We start from the raw sequence: 19,951 nt of genomic DNA on the forward strand, positions 1-19,951 counted from the left end.
CTTGTAGGAGTTGGGGGGGTCCTTGTGCCATCCAACTTTTGGAGAGTTGGCTTTCTGATTGGTCTCTTTTAGGAGGGTCTTGGTAGATTCTGAAATACCCTCAGAGACATTTGTCCCCAGAAAGAAAGATTTTTCTCCTGGACTTTCTAAAGCCAAATGAATAGTCTGCATACTCTGTCTTTAAGGTCTTTGAATAACATTTTGCAGTCCTTTACTTTGTGAGAAGGGTATAGGTAATAGATCATTGAGTGGATTATTTGAATGTAGCCTTATCTTCCCACAAGTACCACAAGCCAAAAGAGGACTTTCTTTTTTTCTTTAAGAGGTTTCCGACATGATTCTCAGATTGTAGTCAATTGATGATAAAAGATTGACTTCTAACAGTAAGTCTAGTGATAATCCAAGTAGTTGAAGGTGAAATAAGAATGCCCAGTACACATATATAGCAGTAAACTCTGTTAAAACGGCCATAAGACTCAACAATCGTGTTTGTTTAGTAAGACATCCAACTCATTTGAAGCAACCCGAACTTCAGGCAATGAGGTGGAAGTGTCAACCATCCTACACCCTCCAGAGGCTATTACATCTCAGATTTCATAGCACAAGCGTGAAAGGAGTAGGGTCACATTTGACTATATTAAAGATACAAATGCTGAAAACCTGGAGACACACGTAAGTAACTAATTTCCTTTCCAGCATTTGATCTTTCGTATAATCATATGCTTTAATCAGATTAGCAGTACATGACAATCATAATAAATTCAAGAAATGCAGGAAGCAGGCTCACCTTCACTGAAATAGGTTATGAAGAACAGCCTTTCACACCAGTGTCTGCTTCTGCATTCACATCAAGGCCGTAGTGCTTCATGAATGTGTGCCTGCTTTTCCAGGTAGTTGCACGGCAGATGACTTGCAAAGGCACACTCATGTAGAGTGCTGCAGTCATACGCATGCTTCTGGTAGAATGCACCTTCACTCGCCTCTGGAGTGGATGCTTAGCATGGTTGTAACTGAAGGGGATGCAGGCTGATAACAGTGTGCTGTTCCCTGTTTGGATAGGGGACAGCCTATTCTTGTATGGCAAAAGGACACAAACAGTTGGTGAGTAGAGAGAGTATATTTCCTTCTGTCTATGCAAGACTTAATGTACCCTCGTACATCAAGCAAATGCAATTACCTCTTGGATAACACTAACGGATTTGGAAAGAAGAACAGCAGAATAATGTGTTACATTGAGATTAAAGTCAGTAGGGACTTTGGGAATGAACTTGGTATTGGTCCTGAAGATAATTCTGTCCTTAGTTAAACAAAGGTAGAGTTTTCTTACAGTAAATCCATGTATTTCTCCTACTTGTCGCTCTTAAGTAAGGGCCAAGAGATGCAAAGATTTCCTAGAAAGAATTCTGCAATGTGTTTAATGGGTGGGTTTGGACGGAGGCAACACGAGTTGTCTCTGGTGGTATTTTATTCCGAGGGTGCTACTGGGCACCATAATAGGAGGAAGCCTCTGAAAGTTCCTTCATAAATTTCTTTTGATGGTCTGTCGAAAAAAACTTGGCTGAATTGTCTTCTATTCCCCAGAACTGTGACACTGCTGTCAGATGAACTCTTATTAAGGAATATTTCAAAGCTTTCTTTGCCAGAATTAGCAGATACAGATGTATTTATTGTTATTGGATTGAATACGTTGGTGTTGCACCAGACACAAAAATGTTTCCTTTTCAAATTGTATGTTCATGTGGTAGCCTGTACTCTGTTTAGTGACAGAATGTTTCTACATTCTGCTGAGAAATCAAGATGACCATATTCTAGGTCTTCCGGTTCCATGCAGTTAGGTTTAATGACTAAAAGTTGTGATGCGGAATATCTCGGTTGTGCCTGAAGAGTAGTTTGGGATGAATCTTAAATGGTCATGAAGGGTGTATTGAGATGTTTAGGAGCTCCACAAACCAGTACTGGCAACGCTGGGCTAATGATTATCAGGGTACAATGGTTGGTCTTCGCTTTCCTCTTGACCCTGAGGGTTAGATGAAACTGTAGAAAGGTGTAGGCAACATTGCTGAACCGTCTGATCGAAATGGCTTTGCCCTTAGAACTTGTTGCTAGAAACCTGCTGGCGTAATACTGGCATTTCTTGTTGTATCGCATGAAAAACAAATAGAGGACTAGTTTGACCCAATTGGTGGAAGATGCAATTCACTTGGTCTTTGTGGAGGTCCCTTTCGTGGCACAAGATTACGTTCGACTGAGTGTGTCAGCTTGATTATTTTGCCATCCAGAAGATGCTCCACAAAATGTCCATGTGATGGGAGAAGGCCCAGTCCCACAGTAACTATGCTTCTTCTGACAAAGGCCGGGACCTCAGTCTTCTTTGGTGATGTAAAATATTAATGTTGGATGTTTGCTCTTATAAGGATTGCTTGACTTGCCAATTTAGGGAGAAACGCTTGGAGAACCAGTCTTACGGCTCAGAGCTCTTGGATGTTTATGTAGAACTTCCATTCCACATCTGACCACAGTCTTTGGTCGAGAAATCCTGCATGTCTGCTCCCCTACCTTTCAAAAGCACCACTGTATCCAATGAAGGATGGAATGAAGTCCTGCGTTGAGATTCCGAGGAATCTGCCACCATGTAGGGCTAGTTTTCAACGTCTTGTAACTTAACCCATGTTGTCCACACGCTATGACCTTGATTCCATTGGCAGTTCAGTTCTTGGAGGATCAATCCCATCTGAGCCTGTAATAAGGTTATGTACTATGCATGAGGACATCAGCCCAACAGGGATGTGCATTGTCTGACTGCGACCATCCGTTTGACAGAGAACATGTTTACTATGGCCTGAAGTTTTCTTACCTTTTCCACAGAGGAGGAAGCCTTTCACACTTGTGTCCAGTATCGCTTCCACGAACTGCAACTTTCTGCGAGGTTCTGGGAATGATACAGTACAAATCCTAGTCTGTAAAAGAGAGTTAAGCTGGCGACCGTCAAAGCATTTGTTTTTTTCTTTTGACAGAGGTGTGCCGATCCAGACGTCAAAGTATGGATATACTTGGTGACCCTGTCCCCAGAGGTAAGCAACAGCCGGCACAAAGCACTTGATGAAAATTTGCGGTGCTGACTTGAGCTTGAAAGGGAGCACCTTGAATCGATAGTATTGCCTGCCACTGCAAAGCAAAGACATCCAGTCTATTGGGATGTGAAAATATAATCCTAAAAATTAGGGATGTCAAGTACAAATTCTTCAGAAGCGTCTTGGAATGCTATCGTACGGACGGTCTGCTTTCTGCAAGACCTGTTAAGTTCCTGGAGATACACAAATCTCCACTTATCAGTCTTCTTTTTCACTAGGAAGAATCCAGAGTTAAACTCTGCATTCCTCTGGGCTTTTGGAATAGCTTTGATTGCTCTATTTAGGAGAACAAGAATCTTCAGTTGCAGCTCCTTCAAATTAAGATGATGGTCCTTCCTGGTGGGAAGTCATGACGTTTCTGAAGAAACTATAACGTATGTCCTGACTGAACAATCTGTCTCACCCAGAGGTCTACTGTTATGGACGGCCATGCAGGGGTAAAAAGGGAACACCCCCAGCCCCCAGCCCCCCCCCCCAATCTGCTGAGGCAGAGATGCTAGCATGGGCAACTGCAAGAAGTCAGACACATTTTTGTTTGTCTTGGGAGCGGGACTGGAAGGCATTCCATTTTCGTCGAGAAGACTTGCCATAATTTTGTATGTTTCTGCTGGATGTATAACCCTGGTAGCTTCTATGTTGTCTTGTATGGTAATATGGACGGTTTTGTCCTCTGTGTGGTGGAAACCCTCTCAATAGGTCAGAGAGGTTTTGAGCCATGAAAAGGCATGACATTTCCCGGTGATACTGATGAGCTCCCAGAGATTTTGCTGTATTAGTATCCGTTTCCATATTCTTCCAAGTTACATCGGCATGCTTCCCAAATAAGGGGGCTGCATTTAACTGCATGCCCAAAAAGTTTTCTAATACTTCAGGCTGGAAAGCAGTGGACTGCAGCCAATCATGTCTTCTCGAAACAGCAGCTCACACCAACTGGCGAAAACCTGCATTGGATACGTCCATAGCTACATCAATCGCAGCAGCGGAAATTGTTGCACCTTCTCCAACAATGTTTTTAGCCATGTCTCGCTTACCCTCCTGTATGAGGCAAATTACTGGTGAGATATCATACCTTACCTGGAGGCCATAGAGACCTAGAACTGCAAAGGCATTAATGCCCTTGATTGACGTAGCCGCCATGGAAGCAAATCTACCGCCCAAATTGTTAATGCATCTCCCGTCCCTATCCAGGTGGTGAGGAGCAAGGTGTGATTGGGGTTTTCAACATTCCCTTAGCCACGAATGTTAGGATAGCTTTATTTAGTTGTTCCGTAAAAAATCATGTAGCAAGCACTGCTGTTCCTTAAAGGTCAGAGGCAGGTTGAATTCTATAGCCACACTCTCCATTACTTTATGGAAATGGGCTATGTCGTTTGGAGAAGATTCTGGTAGAACAGGAGTTTCATCACTTTCTATGGGTGTCATGTGGTCTTCACATTTTTCGGGACCTTCATCATCAAGAAACAATTTGCCTTCTTCCTCCAAATCTGATCAAGATGATTCAGAAGAACCATTGTCTCCCATCTCCTGAGAAGTAAGTGGCACAAGAATCAGTGTTACTGTAGTTGGAGACTGGATTCTTTGAGATGTAGGGTTTGGAGGTGGCATGGGAGGCAGTGGAGGTGGTGGAGGAGGACCCAGAGGGAGTGGCAGTGGTGGAGTAAGGGGCAGACATGGGTTGCCATGCAGGTTGCTGAGAAAGAAGTCTATGAAAGGTTTTAATAATCTGTTACATTGTTGTTCGAAACACAACAAGTACTTGACAAATCTCAGATTTCACATAGACATAAGAATGTTTATAGGATTGTCAAGGATGATGTGGCCCTAAAAATCTGTGGCTGGTAATCATACTCCCGATTAGCGTTGCCCTCATCTAAGACATCCTCTTCACATTCTGATACATTGCAGACATCTAACTGCGTGGGACTGTTAGAAGTCTCTATGGTATCTTGGTCACTATATTTACCTTCTAATTAGAGTCGGGAATTTGCGTAGGGAGACTCACGGTCACTTGAATAGGTGAAAAAGTGAGTGGTGAGGAATTTTTTTCTCAACAATGTGGTTGTCGGAGGTATTGACATCAAGGTTGGCATTGAAAGGGTCATCGTCAGTAGTAACATTCTTGGTGTGAATGATTAAGATCTTATGTCGACGATGGTCCGGTCGTCAAAGTGTTTGTATGCATCATTGTCAATGATGTTATAAGGAACCCTAGTAGGGTTGTCCACAGGGCCAATAGTAGACATTAAAAGTCACGCTGAAGGCACAGATGGTTTTGATTTTTTTAGGCACAGACTTGTGATCTTTAAGTTTGGAGCGTTTCTCTGAGAAACCTCACTTCTTTGTGTGTGAGGAGATGGCTGCAGTCACTTTAGATTGAAAGTTCAACTCACGTAAGTCCATTTGCTTCCTTTTTGCACCACCTTTGTAGAAGTGCTTGGAGAAGCACTTTTCACAGAATCGCCTCTTGATGAGGAGGCATCACCTTAGCAGGAGGTACATTTTCTTCTCTAACACAGTGTCAATTTCCCTTCTCTGCCCTTTAGGGTCTTTGGTGGAAAGGTACTACAAATGTCACAGAGCAAATAATTGTATGTAGGATAAAGACAATAAATATATTTTTCACGTGGGTCCTTAGTATAAACTTTTTTCTGACCACAAGTAGTGAAGGCACTGAAAAGAGATTTCTTCTCTCTGCCAGCCATGGGGACAGCTGGTAAAAAGGTCTCCCTGGTCCAATTAATTAGAATGTTTTCCTGAAAACAACTTACACTCACCTAAAAGCTGAAGGTAGGGCTGGCTCTGTTTGTGTAGACCACAAAAAGTAACAGATTTTGTGCCTCGGACTCCCTCTCACACGACGTGCTGTAGAAATATGAGTTATTGTAGTCACTAAAGGGACAAGTGAAGCTGGCACTTTATTGGGTGAAGTTAGGGTTGCCTCAAATGAGGTGGATGTGCTCTAAAACAAAACTCTTGTTGAGGCCTATTGCTAGTTTAACACTGTGTACTGTTATTTATCGAGGGATTCCCAGCTTGATGACAGGGAATATTTCAACCAGTAAATATATGAACGATCCAATACGGGAGAATTTGTTTTTTGTGAAGTAAACTGAGCCGAGCTCAGGTGAACTCTCATCACACAACGCACAGTAGAAAATCCTTAGTATGGTAGCCTCTGAGGGAAATGTTTTTCATGATGCTGCAGTCAGATGGAAGTTTGGTTCTTTTTAAATGTTGTGTATAGTACATTAAATTGTAGGTTTTCTAGCTCTTCAGACTGTGTATAATACTGTATTGATTTCACTTTCTAGTTAGACCGGAGAACTCCTTCTTTGCAAAGGGGAATGATTCAAGAATGCAAATCTATGAAAGATCTTATACTGAAGAATAATCATGAACAAACACACAAGGGTATGGTCAAAATTGACAAAGTTCTATAGGGCTTTGCAGAAAAAACTATGATGCTCCAAGTGAAAGAATGGGGCTTTGCATGTGAATTGTGACAAATGGTAATCAATGAAAAGTAAATGGACAGCAGAATGTTGGTTGAAATGTACAGCACCGTCATAGGCTGAGAATAAATAACACTCCATGTATAATATTTATTAGTCCAACTGGTTTCCAAGCCAAAATTAAAAAATGGCAACGTTTTGACCCCAATGAAATCTAGCACAGGGTCAAGACTGGTTGGATGCACCTCTATCCAGAATGGAATACAGGTCACTATTACATGAGAACAGCAAAAGCCAAGTAGTGCATTGATAAATATATAAAATGGGTAATAAATACACTCAGCTGACACTTTAAAGGACATGCACTTCTGTTAGAACTATTGGTTTAAAGAATAACTGCAGCTCAGTACTCCCATTGGATACCATCGATCAGTCTATCCCAGAAGCAACGATACAGAGAACCGCATAAAGACAGGATTGCTGATAAAAGTTATATTAAGCAAAATATCAGGATTGCTTTGTTAAATCAGAAAAAAGGAAAACAATCAGTTGTTTTCCAGTACTAAACCGGTATGATAGTACACCAATCTCTCACTCCGACATTGTTCGCACAGGGACCAAAAGGTCCCTGTGAGGCATGCCAAACAGGGGGCTCAAGCATAAAATAATATCAAGATCTCAGGCACATTAAAAAGAAATTAATATGGAGAATGTGCAATTGGTTAGGGCTAGAGAACTACAAAACGTAGCCTGGATACTAGGAAGCACATTTCTTCACAACATTAGAAACGAAATACAGAAAACAATATTGGACGGTTCCATATATTTTGTTACTAGGTTGATACAGATGCTACAACAGTTAAAGACAAACATTTTTAAACATTTTGCAAAATCACATTAGCGGAAATGGTCAAAGTCTACTCTAATGCATGAAGACCTATGCCTTAACATTAATTGCAAACCGAATGAAAACCGTTTTCCTGCAGCATGATGGACTGAGCAGAGCGAAATGGTTATTCCAACGTGTAGAGGATATCCGGTATATCCAAATTGTGGCATACAAGAACACTGTGCTAGGAGCTATAGCATACATTTAAGATCGGTTTTCATGTTCTTTGAGTAGGTCTTGATTTGGAAAGGGAAGCTCAGGCTCTGAACACCTCACCAGTGAAGGACTTCCAGTTCATTCCTTACTCCAAATGGGACTTATTTATCTACTGTTTGTTCTGTAAAAATACAAGTTAATGGTGCAATTCAGGGCTTTAGAAAGTTAATTAACTGTACACAAGAGCTCTATAACTGCCATCTTGATCAGATTCTAAGCCAGTCCCTGCTTCGGGACTTTATGATCTGTGCCATGTCTCTAATGAACTTCGAATAAATTAATTTATTGTAGAGTCAAGAACGGTGCGAGAAAGCCTTATACAAGTCTAATGATGTTGCATATAATAGCATTTCAGTGCCGTTCTTCTTACGGCGTGGTTTTGTTGAACTTTAATTGAAAAAATATCAGGATGGTTAGTGCTACAATTGTTGTACTCCGTAAGTGTGCCAGATCTTAAACAATGTCAGATTAAAGTTCTACTGAGTGCCACAATCTACAGTAAATCTAAAGCGCCATACACTATGTCTGTTCTACCCTAACCATCCCACCATGAAGGAATCAGATTGTACTTACTTATCCAGTTTCACAAACTGAACTTTATCTAACCTTTTGACATCTAAAACAATAAAGTGTGTGACCCTATAAGGAAAATCAATTTGCTCCTTAACTCTCACCAGCAAGGAACACGTCTCGCACAATGAATAAGCAGCAGTGACATGCTTTTATCCTTAACCCCCTCCCTCAAGGGAATGCATGTCTGCGATCTTCCTCAAATGAGCCTAGTCTGTATTTACTACGCCCTATCCGCACAAAAGAGTGTGCATCTGTTCCTACCCAATGATGCACTACAAAGATGCATACATGTCTTTTCTGAACGTTATCACAAGCTGACCACCTGTTTCTCCGTTCCCTTGTACAACAGAGGGCTTTGGAACAGTCTCAACACCCAGCACCTACAATGAAAATATTTACATATCCCTCCTTCCAGGTAGAGATGCGTGCAGGTCTCCCAACCATCAGAAGTTCAGCAACACCTTCCTCTACAAAAGGATGTCTACCTGGCCAGATTATCCCTATATACTTAGTGGAACATAGTCAAAAGGGAGGTTTTCAGTGAATAGGAAGTGGTGGCGCTCAGCTATATTTGCGTATGTGTGAAGTAAAGATTCAAATAGATATGGCGCTAGCCAGGTAGGGGAGACCCCTATAACCCCTATGTGCATGTAGGAAAAATCTACAACAACTTTGCTCTCATAAATCCTGGGCACATATACAGTTGTGTGTTAGAAAAGGACCGTGTCACGTACGTCCATGAGAAAGTTCAGTATTCAATAAAGTTCGCAGAAGAGTTGTTTCTTGTTCTTTTTCATTTAATTCACATCGAAAAGTAATCAGCACAAAACAAACTGTTTTGGACGCGAGCCACAGAGGACACTTCCTGCTACTCCCGAATTACCCAATACCTCACACGTACCTGTGTATATATCCGTGGCTCTTTGAGATTCCTAATACCGCGACATAGAACTTTCCCGTTTCCACACACCCTGCGGTATCAAGCTGCCGGGTTGGAATGATCACCGGCATCTCGATCACACTGCTTTTGTTTCCAGTATCACAGCCCTGAAGAATTCATGGGAGTATTCTCTTAGACGAAGCACGTATTGGCTGGTTGTTTTGTGCTTGTTAGGAGTACTTTGTGGAACATGCAATATTATTGCTATCCATTCACAAGAGGTCTATCAGTTAAATGCTTACTCGCTAGGAAAAGGCATTAACCTACTCTAATTCACTATTATCACAATTAAAGGACTGAGTCAACTCTTACCCAGTCTTTCCAACTCTGCATCCCATGATACATCCTGTCTCTTTCCTTTCAAACACTTGCCAAAAAACAGATCTCCATCTGCCCAATACTCATTTCTACACAGACAAGGGTTTGTATGTCCATTGCTAGCAATGTTTCCCACCATAAAGTGCTCTGTTTCTGTTCTTACCTTGGTTCCACCAATGTAACCCCCAGCAGCTCCGAAGCTCTTGGTGAATGTCCCCATCATTACGTCCACATCTCTAGGGTCCAATCCGAAATAGTCCACTACCCCCTTGCCTCTGGGGCCTAAGGCACCAATGCTATGGGCCTCATCCAGGTAGAGATAAGCCCGATATTTCTTCTTCAGAGCCACTACTTCTGGCAGACGCACAATGGAACCCTCCATGCTGATAGAGAAGGACATTGCAATTTCAGTACATTTTAAAGAACTTACATTTGCAACTTAAAATCACTCATTACAATGACTGACATCAACTTTTGCATTACACAAGATGTGCATAAAAGTGAGCCAGGCCAGTTAGTAAAGCTTGGCTCAAGTTCTTGAGGGCACCAAGAGAAATGCAAGGCTATGGAAACACCAAAGTGGTACAAAATCCAGACAACATTCCCAGCACTGAATAAGTAGCGGAAAGGTATGAAATATGCACAGGGAAAACTACTGTAGACTTCAGCAATGTTCCTGCTTGGTTTACAGATCTGATGGAGTACATTACTGTAGCATCTACAAGATTACTGCTCAGTTTACTGGACCAACTTAATATTTAGTGAAAAGAATTCTTTAGGAGATTACTAGTCTAATACATAGCATCGCTGATCGAATAACTCATGAGATGTTCAGGAGCTCTACTGGGATTACAAGTCTGAGACAGAGGATCCATCCTCTTGTCTACAGAAGCAGTGCTTTAGACTATGCATAATTTTGGTTGCCTCTATATGCCTCTATATGGAACGACTACTGTGTACATTTATTTATTTACATTATTTTAGAAAATGGCTATCAAAATTAGAGGTCAGCACAAGTCGTGTAACAGGAGAACGCAGCAGGTCTCCCTGACCCACTGGGACTCGGTTGAGGTTTAATAAAACCAATTTCACAGGTATTGAGCGACCTCAAGGAGTATAATCGAAAATCTCCTTAACAAAGAATGGCAGTTTAGGAAGTACCTAGATTGCGCACAAACTTTAGGGACGCCCTTGGTCCCTGCACTATTTACACCTTGGTCCTGAAGAAAGTCCCACAGACCTACTGGCTAAGGAGGGCTGAAACATGTCGACCTATTTCACATACCACTTTGTGAGAGAGTCATAATCACTCACAATCACTCGAATTGTTTTTAATATCTCCGACAGCCAGAAGAATAAAATTTATAAATCTGGACAGAAGGGATTTTTAACCTACTCACCTCACTTTTCACAACCACATCACTGGTCACTACTGCTCTTAACTGAGGGTAATACCTCCAGGTGGAGGTTGCATAATAATAGAACCCTATGATTATGCACACACGTGAAAGGAAAAGCGGAGAATCAAGATATACCGCTTACGCAACCACTGCAATCACGTGCATGAGGGTTTTTATTGGGACTATCAAGAACGAACCAGCATACCCTGGTTATGCAGGACAAGTGATCCTTCCCCTTTGATTATATCATATTGAACCTAAGGAAATTTAAAGGATCACAGATTCCTTCTCCCTCTTCTTTGATATTTGATATCAAAATTAGATGCAAAACAGGAGCTGAAATCCAACTAGAGATCTGCAGATTTAATTTTAGAGTAGTTTTAAGAGTAGTTTCCGGGTATTACAAAGCACAAAAAACCCCATCAGAAGCTCGTGTGGGTGTTCAAACATTATCACAGAACATGAGGAATTAGGTCTACCGTCTATGATACATCCAGAACAGTGGGCAACCTAAATCTGCTCCTTCTATGCAGGTGCGATCATGTGGTCCCTCCCCCCACTTAAATCAGGTTAACATAATTCATACCTATATATTCCTTCTACCACAATAAGGATTTTTTTCCAGGGTCTGCGCGTACGAGGCTGTCCGTGAACAATGGCATCTCTAAGAAGCTTTTCCAGGCTCTGCATATCTAAAAAAGAAGGTAATACAAGTTGAGAATAAGAAACTCATTACAGCCCGAAAATAACTACCATACACTAGATCTTATATGTGGGCCTGGTGTACATTAAACACAAAACAGAACCAAATTCATATAACCTACTTAGTGTAACAAGCAGAAATAATGCTTATGGGATATTTCACATGCTACACACAAGACTTTTCTCAGTGCTTGATTGCAAAAACTCTAAGTTGAGTAAAGAGTGAGTGGGATTCTGTCCTAAACTCCCTGCATCAGACTCCATAACTATGTGTCTAAAGAGCAGTGACACGAATAGATACCCACTTTGACCTTCGCTAGGAGGAGTCTAGGTCAATGGTCTACACCATGGAAGCCAAGTATGCTTGGCCTGGTGAACTCTGGACAGTTTTAGATGGCTTCTACCTTTATTTGCATTAATTTATATTTGTGTTTTTTTCCTCATAGCCCTGGAGACCTTTTCTACATTTCAAAATGTATGCATTATTGAAATACACCTATATCCCTCTCGTAGCACCATTCTCTCTCTCTCTCTCTCCCTCTCTCTATCTATCTATCTCTCTCTTTATCTCTCTCATCTGCCATAGGCCATGGTCATGGTCATGGTTATAACATCACATTTAGTGCACTAAGGCAAATACTAATAACTTGCAAGTCATAATATCACAATTAGGGCAATAACGTAATGAGCTATATAATGCCCAGGTCACACATATGCATTATACTCAACCTCATGCTTGGGGCAACAACCCAAGTACCTCTTAGTTGCACATGTAGGGAACATCATCATAAAAACATTAGGCCTAACATCCCGTTAGGGCAAGACAGCAAATACCTATAAAGTGCCCATATCCTGAAAACACCAGGGCATGACACCGAAATGCAGTAGTAGGGTTCACATAAAACACTATATATCACTGAAGATAAACCATAACATTAGGGCATGAATTGAAGGCTAGGTTATGCATACTTCCTGGCTACTGGGTATACTACACTAGCCTTGGGTATGTGAGGAAAACAACATGCATCCCTTGAATCACCTCCGGTCACCATAGGCAGGCCACAGCGAGACTATGCTCCTTCTCTGTTCAGTATGATAATTAAGCACCAGGTGAAAGGCCTAGCAGCACCTGCGCATCTCTCAGCAGTAATATGGTACTTCCACAAACAGGCTGAGCAGGATCGGGACCTCTGTCGAGGGTTTTCCTCCCAGCCTGCCATCAGGTTCAATTTCCTCAGGGGCCCTAATTTCTCAAGGCCCCACGCAGTAGGTCAGGATGAGGGGGGGCAGACATGTTTCCAAAGGCAGCGAGGAGGCCTCGCTGTGTCCCTTGTGCGGCGAACGGCTTCCAAGTCGCTGCCTCTCTTGGGCGGGACGTGACTCCTGCAAAGAGGTTGGAGAAAGCAGTCACCCAGTCCCTGAGGCGTTCGCCGGCCTCAAGCCCTCGCAGGGCTCTTGGTGACACCACATGGCCAACGAAGGGTAGAGGCACTACTCCGGCCTCATGCTCCGCCAACAGTTCTCTCACCTCTCTCTGGGGCTTCCATTGGGGTCGGCTGTGGCCTCACGGCCTTCTGGCTGGCCCCACCTTCCTACTTTGGCTCTGGGGCTGTTGCTGGTCAACGCCTGGGGCTTCTCAGTCACGCACGAGCGGCTGGTTCATTGCAGCAGGTAGGGCCGGGGTGAGTTGACAGACCGCCTCCCTTAGTACTCCGGTGAGGAGCAGGAGCTCACTACGGCCCGCCAATCTGGTTGCGTTACCTTGAGATGCACATAAAGCAGAGAGTGCACTGGGGGTCAGAGGAGTGCTTCTTCCCCGTGGCTTAGGGCGAGGTCCACCCGCACTTACCCTTTGTGCCGAGGCATTCAAAGAATGCAACCCTTGTGCGTTGGTAGGGAGGCAAGCACTCCAGCAGCTCTAAGCATGGAAAGAGGGAAACGCTGATTCTCTCTCTAAGCCCTTCCTCTGCGTCGAGATGAAAGAAAATAAAGTGCTCAACACGCACTTTGCACTATAAAATCGGTCTCTCACCCTGGGCTTCCTTTGGTGCAAAAACAGATCAACACATCGCTTACCTCGCGCTTTTTGGATAGTCGGGTGAAGAACAGTCCAATCCTTTCTCTTGCTCCAGGCAGGTCTTTCTGAATATAGCCAATATCTTCTTTGAAGCCTTTTAGCTCACTGAGACTTCCAGCAGGAGGCAAGGCCTTGGAGAGTCTTCCCAAGCAGGATACCACAGCAGGGTCAAAAGAGTGAGTTCTTTACCTCCACCACAGATGGAACCAGCAACTGCAGGCTAACTCACCCCCTCACACAGAAAAGGCAGTGCTCCTCACACAGTCCTTCCGCTCTTATTCTTGGTAGGGTCTTCTTGTTCCTGGAAGTAATCTAAAGTCCTGGGGTTTTAGGTGCAATACTTATACCCCATTTTGTAATTATTCTCTTTGCAAGTGAAACTCCTCCCATCACTGGTGGAGACATTTAACCGTGTCTTGAAGAAGTCCATCCAACTGGCCATAAGTCATAAATAGTGGAACGTGTGATGGTTTACCGTCTCACGCCCCACTCCACCATGAGTAAGGTTCCCTTTGAACTGTTTCAAGGACTGAGTCCTAATACCTACATGTTCCAAGCATGGATGAGGGACAAAGGTGCGGGTGTGGGTTTAAGTGCAGATCGTAGTGTGATGCCCTCTAAAGCAGACTCTGGTGTGGTTCCCTGGCAAGAAAGTCAGAACTTGAAGATAACCAAAAGGTAGGAGTATTTTGATGCCAGGCACGCTGTCTCCCACACACGTGTACGAATAGGTGACAGAGTGAGAGTACGTGTTCCCCAGAGGGCCGGTGGAGTTTCAAAGTTCTCCTCACCTTTTGTTTTAAAAAACTCTTTCAAAATGCTGTGAAACTAAATGATAGTCATATTTGGAACTTAAATAGGATTTCTCCCATGTACACCAATCCTGAAACCGAGTTAGTAGTAACAATAAACCCTCCGAAAGCGTGACAACACTGCGTAGGAGTTCTCTAACTGGAAGGTTTTCAGCAAGGTTATGCGATTTTGTTTTGCATTAATGTACTTTTACACTCTTATATCACGGTCTTTTTCTTTCCTTTGTTTTATGTAAAGGGGAAAGGTGTGTAATGACCTTCGAGTCATGCTCTTCCAGGTACTACAATGTGAGTCTAAGAGTTCCTCATTCTAGATTTTCCATCTAGTTTGAGTTGCACTATAACACCCATGATTTGGTTGCTGCTGGCGCTGCGTGTAGGACGTTTCTTCTTGTAGATGTTCAACCTTGAATAAATAACCTTTCTGTCAACATCATCTGGTGTGCACATATTCTAATTTATCACAATAAGCTTGTCAGAAGGGTCAGGTCTAACAGTTATACTAAGATTTGTTAAAACTGTTTTTGATTATAACTTGTTAACCATTCGGGCTAAAGTGTTATAGTGGTCTTACAAGACCATCCTTCCACTATTACATAATCTAACTTTATAATGAAACCAATTTTATAAAAGTAATAGATCTTGTTGGATACTGAGCATTAATCATTGATAAATTTGTGTTAAAAGATATTAGGTATCAGTCAGGACATAACCTCCCATATGTTAAGCCTGACAGTTTTACCACAGCCCTAACGATTTTACTCCCAGGGTCTTAACTCTTGGCCCACTTGGGAGAGCCTGCATGGTCACTTCTGAAATCATTTAGCGCTCTTTACATCCAACAGGATCTGGAGAAAACGTCTGGCAGCAAACAATAGAAAGCAAAGCCAAGATGCAAAGATGATGTGGGGGGAGGCAAGAATGGAAAGAATGTTACCGTTTGGCAAAAAGACGGTAGAGCCATTGCAAAATAGTTTGCTTATTTTCTTAATTTATCAAACTAAAGTTACAATATTAAAGTTAGTAGAATAAAGTAACCTTCACCTCTTTCTCAGCCATCTACTTTTTTTATTAGAAGCATACATTTAAATTCTCTCTTTACTAAAAAAAATGATGACATGGTTCGACCATTGGCAGCGATACAAGAGTGTTGGGCGTGGGATAGGATTAAGATGGACTGCCCGTGCAAGTATTTACCCATAACAAAAAAAGGTTCTGAACCTATGGACAGCTTTAACAGCTGACATATAAACACCATAAACAGAATGAATGCATACACCAGGCACACTACACAATAACTAAAAACAACAAGTTTTGTCAAACCCAATAAGTCTTGCATTTAATAACGAGGAACAAGAGCTATCTGCTTTGCTAATGCTTATTTGAATTAAGTAAAGTGCATAAAAAAATTAGATTACAAGATGGTCAAGCACATATGTGGATGCAAAACAGTCAATTTTGGAACGCTTATTCTTTTACTTTATAAGAAAGACTATTCCAACATAGTTACCCATGTGTGAATACATCTATAATTCACAGATAGACATCTTGTACTTTGTATTCTAAGGTGACTTCTTCTGCATGAACATGTGTACCCAACAAATCAGCAGGCTATTATTTTTTTCCAATTAATTTAGCATTCACAGATAGCAAACAGACTTTTTTGAACAGTAAATTAAAACAAAGTGTATGCACAATGTCTCACAAACCAAAAACCCACGAGTGGCCTGGTAACAATTTGCAGCTCCCGGGCACTCGCAAAACAAATTAGACAAAAAAGAAATAATGTGGGTGGGGACAAAAGGGTGAATCACGCGGGAGCCATCCCAAAATAAATAGAAAATGAAGCTAGGAGATCGAGGGGCTGGAGAGGCAAGGAATGTATGCCCATGGAGTGCTTCAAGACAAAAAAAATAGAATAGTCTATCAAGCCAGTAGTGTAAGTATACAAACCAAACAAACAGCATAAAATAAAAAAATTCTAGGGTGGGAAAATTCACAAGAATAGATAGGAAAGCCATTAAATAAAGAACGTTTCCAAGATAGACAAATGCATCCAATCCCGAGCAGATCGAAAAGACAATAGGTCTACAAAAAAAGAGCTAAAAAGATCTGCAGGGGAGCCTTAAAATGACTGATGCATGTAGCAAAATGTTTTTGCTGAGTCACTGTGAGATTTATAGCAAAATGATAACCTCCCAATGTGAAGTTGTGGATATTACAATATCTAGAGATCAGCTGAATGTATGATGAATAGAAGGAAAGACCTGGGGCATACAATTAATTAATGGTTCCATGCAAACCTGGACTATAGCAACATTATCTACAGCATTTGGTAAGCTAGACCACCAGGCACTACTCTATAAATTAAATTACAATCTTAAAAGCATAAAATACATTTTTGCCAGTAACAGAGAATGTTATGTTGTTAATACTCATCGTTCGCATAACTGCACCGTAAAATTCATAGCTATAATCAAATACTGATTTAGGTGCTTCTCACACTCCATCCCCTAATAACTTAGTTGAAATCACAGCAGTTAGTACACAAGCACTCATTAGACAAGTAGGTGCACTCTGTATACACAGAAAGCAGTCTATCCTTCCAAAATTAGACGTCTTACAGTGATGGCCCAGCAGTAAAAAAAAATCCTTTTTTCAAAAATACAATTAATTGAATTAAACAACCAAACATCTATGCCCTGTGACATGCTGGGCTGTCCAGTGCTACTGCGTAGTCAATTGTGTAGTTCAAAGTTCTGTGTGGTAATGTTTTGAACAACAAACCAGAATAAAATAAAGTTGCTGCAGATGAGGATTCAGGAGGAAGAGCAAAAAGGAGTAGTTTCTGTCCTGTAACTCCAGTTCTGTAGTAGGGGTATCTGTTATAGTCATAATCTAGTAAATAGTCCCGCCCATGTGCGTGGACCCCGGAGCAATCAAAAATAACTCTTAAAGTGTCGAAAAAATGCAGAACTGCACAGACACTTAAGAGAGAATTTAAAGACAGATAATGCAGCCTATAAACAGGCTACACTGTCCAGTACTTCAACTAGAAATTCCACCAAAAATCCACAAACAGCAAAGCCTGTCCGGATTTCCCTTGCCTTAGCAGCAAAAACCCTCTGGATTGATAGAGAGGAAGACATGGACAGACAAGCCCCATAGGCTGCCATTATGTGGCTCAAAACAGGATACTGTGCCTTTAAGAGAACTTTCCAGAACTTCACAGTATCCCAGAATGCACTGCAGGTCCCTTTTACTTCCAGTTCTTTTTGAAGGCGTAACACGCCAGACCTGTAGCATTCCTTACGTGAATAATTATCTCCACCGGGGAGGAGGGCAGGCGCTTGTGACTATAACAGAGATACCCCTACTACAGAACTGGAGTTACAGGACAGAAACTACTCCTTCTGTAGTAGGGGATCTCTGTGTATAGTCATAATCTAGTGAATAGAATGGCAAGCCCATCCCCACACCAAAGCGGCGGTAGAGAAAAGAAATCAACACCACTATTGTGCGAACAAATTACGCAGCGAAGCCTGTCCAACCTGAGCATCTGCCCTGGCATCAGTGTCCAGACAGTAATGCTTAGCAAAGGTATGAACCGACTTCCAAGTGGCGGCCTTGCAAATTTCTGCAATAGAAACATTACGGAGCAAAGCCGTCGTGGCAGCTTTGCCCTTGGTGGAATGAGCCTTAGGTTTACCTCCTAAGGTCTTATTAGCCTTCTGGTAACACAGTTATATGCAGGACACAATCCACCTAGAGATGGACTGCTTAGAGGTCGCAAGACCCGTCCTGACCGATCCATAATTGATGAACAATTGGTCTGACCTACGAATATCTTTGGTTTTATCCAGATAAAATTTCAACACCCTCCTAACATCCAGGGAATGTAAGGACCTTTCCGCTGGAGATGAAGGATTCTGAAAAAGCGTAGGCAAAGTTATAGTCTGGTTGACATGAAAATCAGAAATAACCTTGGGAAGAAATTTAGGGTGAGTACGCATAACAACCTTAGCAGCATGAAATACAGTATAAGGTTCTTGGCAACACAACGCTTGAATTTCACTCACCCTGCGGGCCGATGTAATGGCCACGAGGAACGCCGCCTTCCAGGACAGGTGCTGCAACGAAGCCTTATGAATAGGTTCAAAAGGCTCCTTCATCAATCTGGACAGCACCACATTCAATTCCCATGAAGGCGAAGGAAGCCTGACAGGAGGGAACACTTTCTTCAAGCCTTCCAAAAAGTCTTTGATCACAGGGATCTGGAAGAAGGAAGTCTGTGAAGGGCTTTTCCTGTAGGCAGTCAATGCAGCGAGATGAACCTTAATGGAATGAACATTAAGGCCAGACCGTGCCAAATGTAGAAGGTAAGGAAGGATGACATCTTCCTTGCACGTCGTAGGGTCAAAGTTCTTGGACGCACACCAGATACAAAACCTCTTCCACATGTAAGCATATGATGTCCGAGTGGAAGGTCGCTTAGACTCCTTCAGTATGTCCATGCAATCTTCAGGCAAATTCAAATGGCCATATTGCACTATCTCAGGAGCCATGCCGCCAAACTCAAAGACGAGAGGTTGGGGTGTAACAACTGCCCCCGAACTTCGAGAGAAGGCAGCCGTATGTGCGGAAAGAGAGACTGCCTGGGGCAATCAGGATCATCTGTGCCCTGGACTGGGACAGCTTGATGAACACCGCTGGAATCAGGGGAATGGGTGGAAAAGCGTACACAAAGCTGTTCGACCAGTTGATCCATAGCACATTCCCCAGCGTCTCTTGCTGGTAGTACCTGGAGGTGAAGTCTCGGCATTTGCTGTTTTCGGCGGTGGCGAACAGATCTACGTCTGGAGTCCCCCACCTTTCGAAGACTTCTAGTACTTAGTCTATATGACCCATTTGTGGTTTTCCTGAATCAGTCTGCTCAGTGCGTCTGCCTGAACATTCTGCACACCTGGTAGATGGGTAGCCGTTATCGTCAATCCTCTGGCCAGAAGCCAGTGCCAGATCGTCTGCGCCTCCCGAGACAGGGTGCGCGATCTCGAGCCCCCCTGCTTGTTGAGGTAATACATCGTGGTCGTATTGTCCGTCTGTACAAGCAGAGAGTTGGTCTTAAAGAACGGATGAAAGGCCTTCAGTGCCAAGTGAACAGCTCTGAGTTCCAGGAAATTGATGTGATACGTGGACTCCATCGGAGACCACGTTCCTTCAATCTGTAAGTCTCCCGAATGCGCTCCCCAGCCGTGGAGAGAGGCATCCGTCACGATAGTCTGAGTAGGAATGTCCTTGTGGAAGGGAACCCCTCTGAGGAGATTCTCCGCTGAGCACCACCACTTTAGAGACTGAAGAGCATGTAGAGACAGTCGTATCTTGTCGTCCCAAGATCCTTTCCTCTGATCCCATTGGTCCTCCAAGCACTCCTGCAGAGGTCT

The 19,951-nt window shown here is 42.7% G+C and overlaps 1 protein-coding gene across 1 annotated transcript in view; it reads right to left on the reverse strand.

Annotated features, from left to right (window-relative positions):
- The window catches only part of SPTLC2 (serine palmitoyltransferase long chain base subunit 2), a 425,361-nt gene that overhangs the window by 134,173 nt on the left and 271,237 nt on the right, over nucleotides 1–19,951 (reverse strand). Inside the window, exons 7-8 of the mRNA XM_086937562.1 lie at nucleotides 11,506–11,611; nucleotides 9,683–9,902 (exon numbers count right to left, since the gene is read on the reverse strand). Coding sequence (XP_086793688.1) covers nucleotides 9,683–9,902; nucleotides 11,506–11,611 — 326 coding nt within the window. The remainder of the gene's footprint in view (nucleotides 1–9,682; nucleotides 9,903–11,505; nucleotides 11,612–19,951) is intronic.

Source organism: Lissotriton vulgaris, chromosome 9 (genome assembly GCF_964263255.1).
Source record: "Lissotriton vulgaris chromosome 9, aLisVul1.2, whole genome shotgun sequence".
Lineage (NCBI taxonomy): Eukaryota > Metazoa > Chordata > Amphibia > Caudata > Salamandridae > Lissotriton > Lissotriton vulgaris.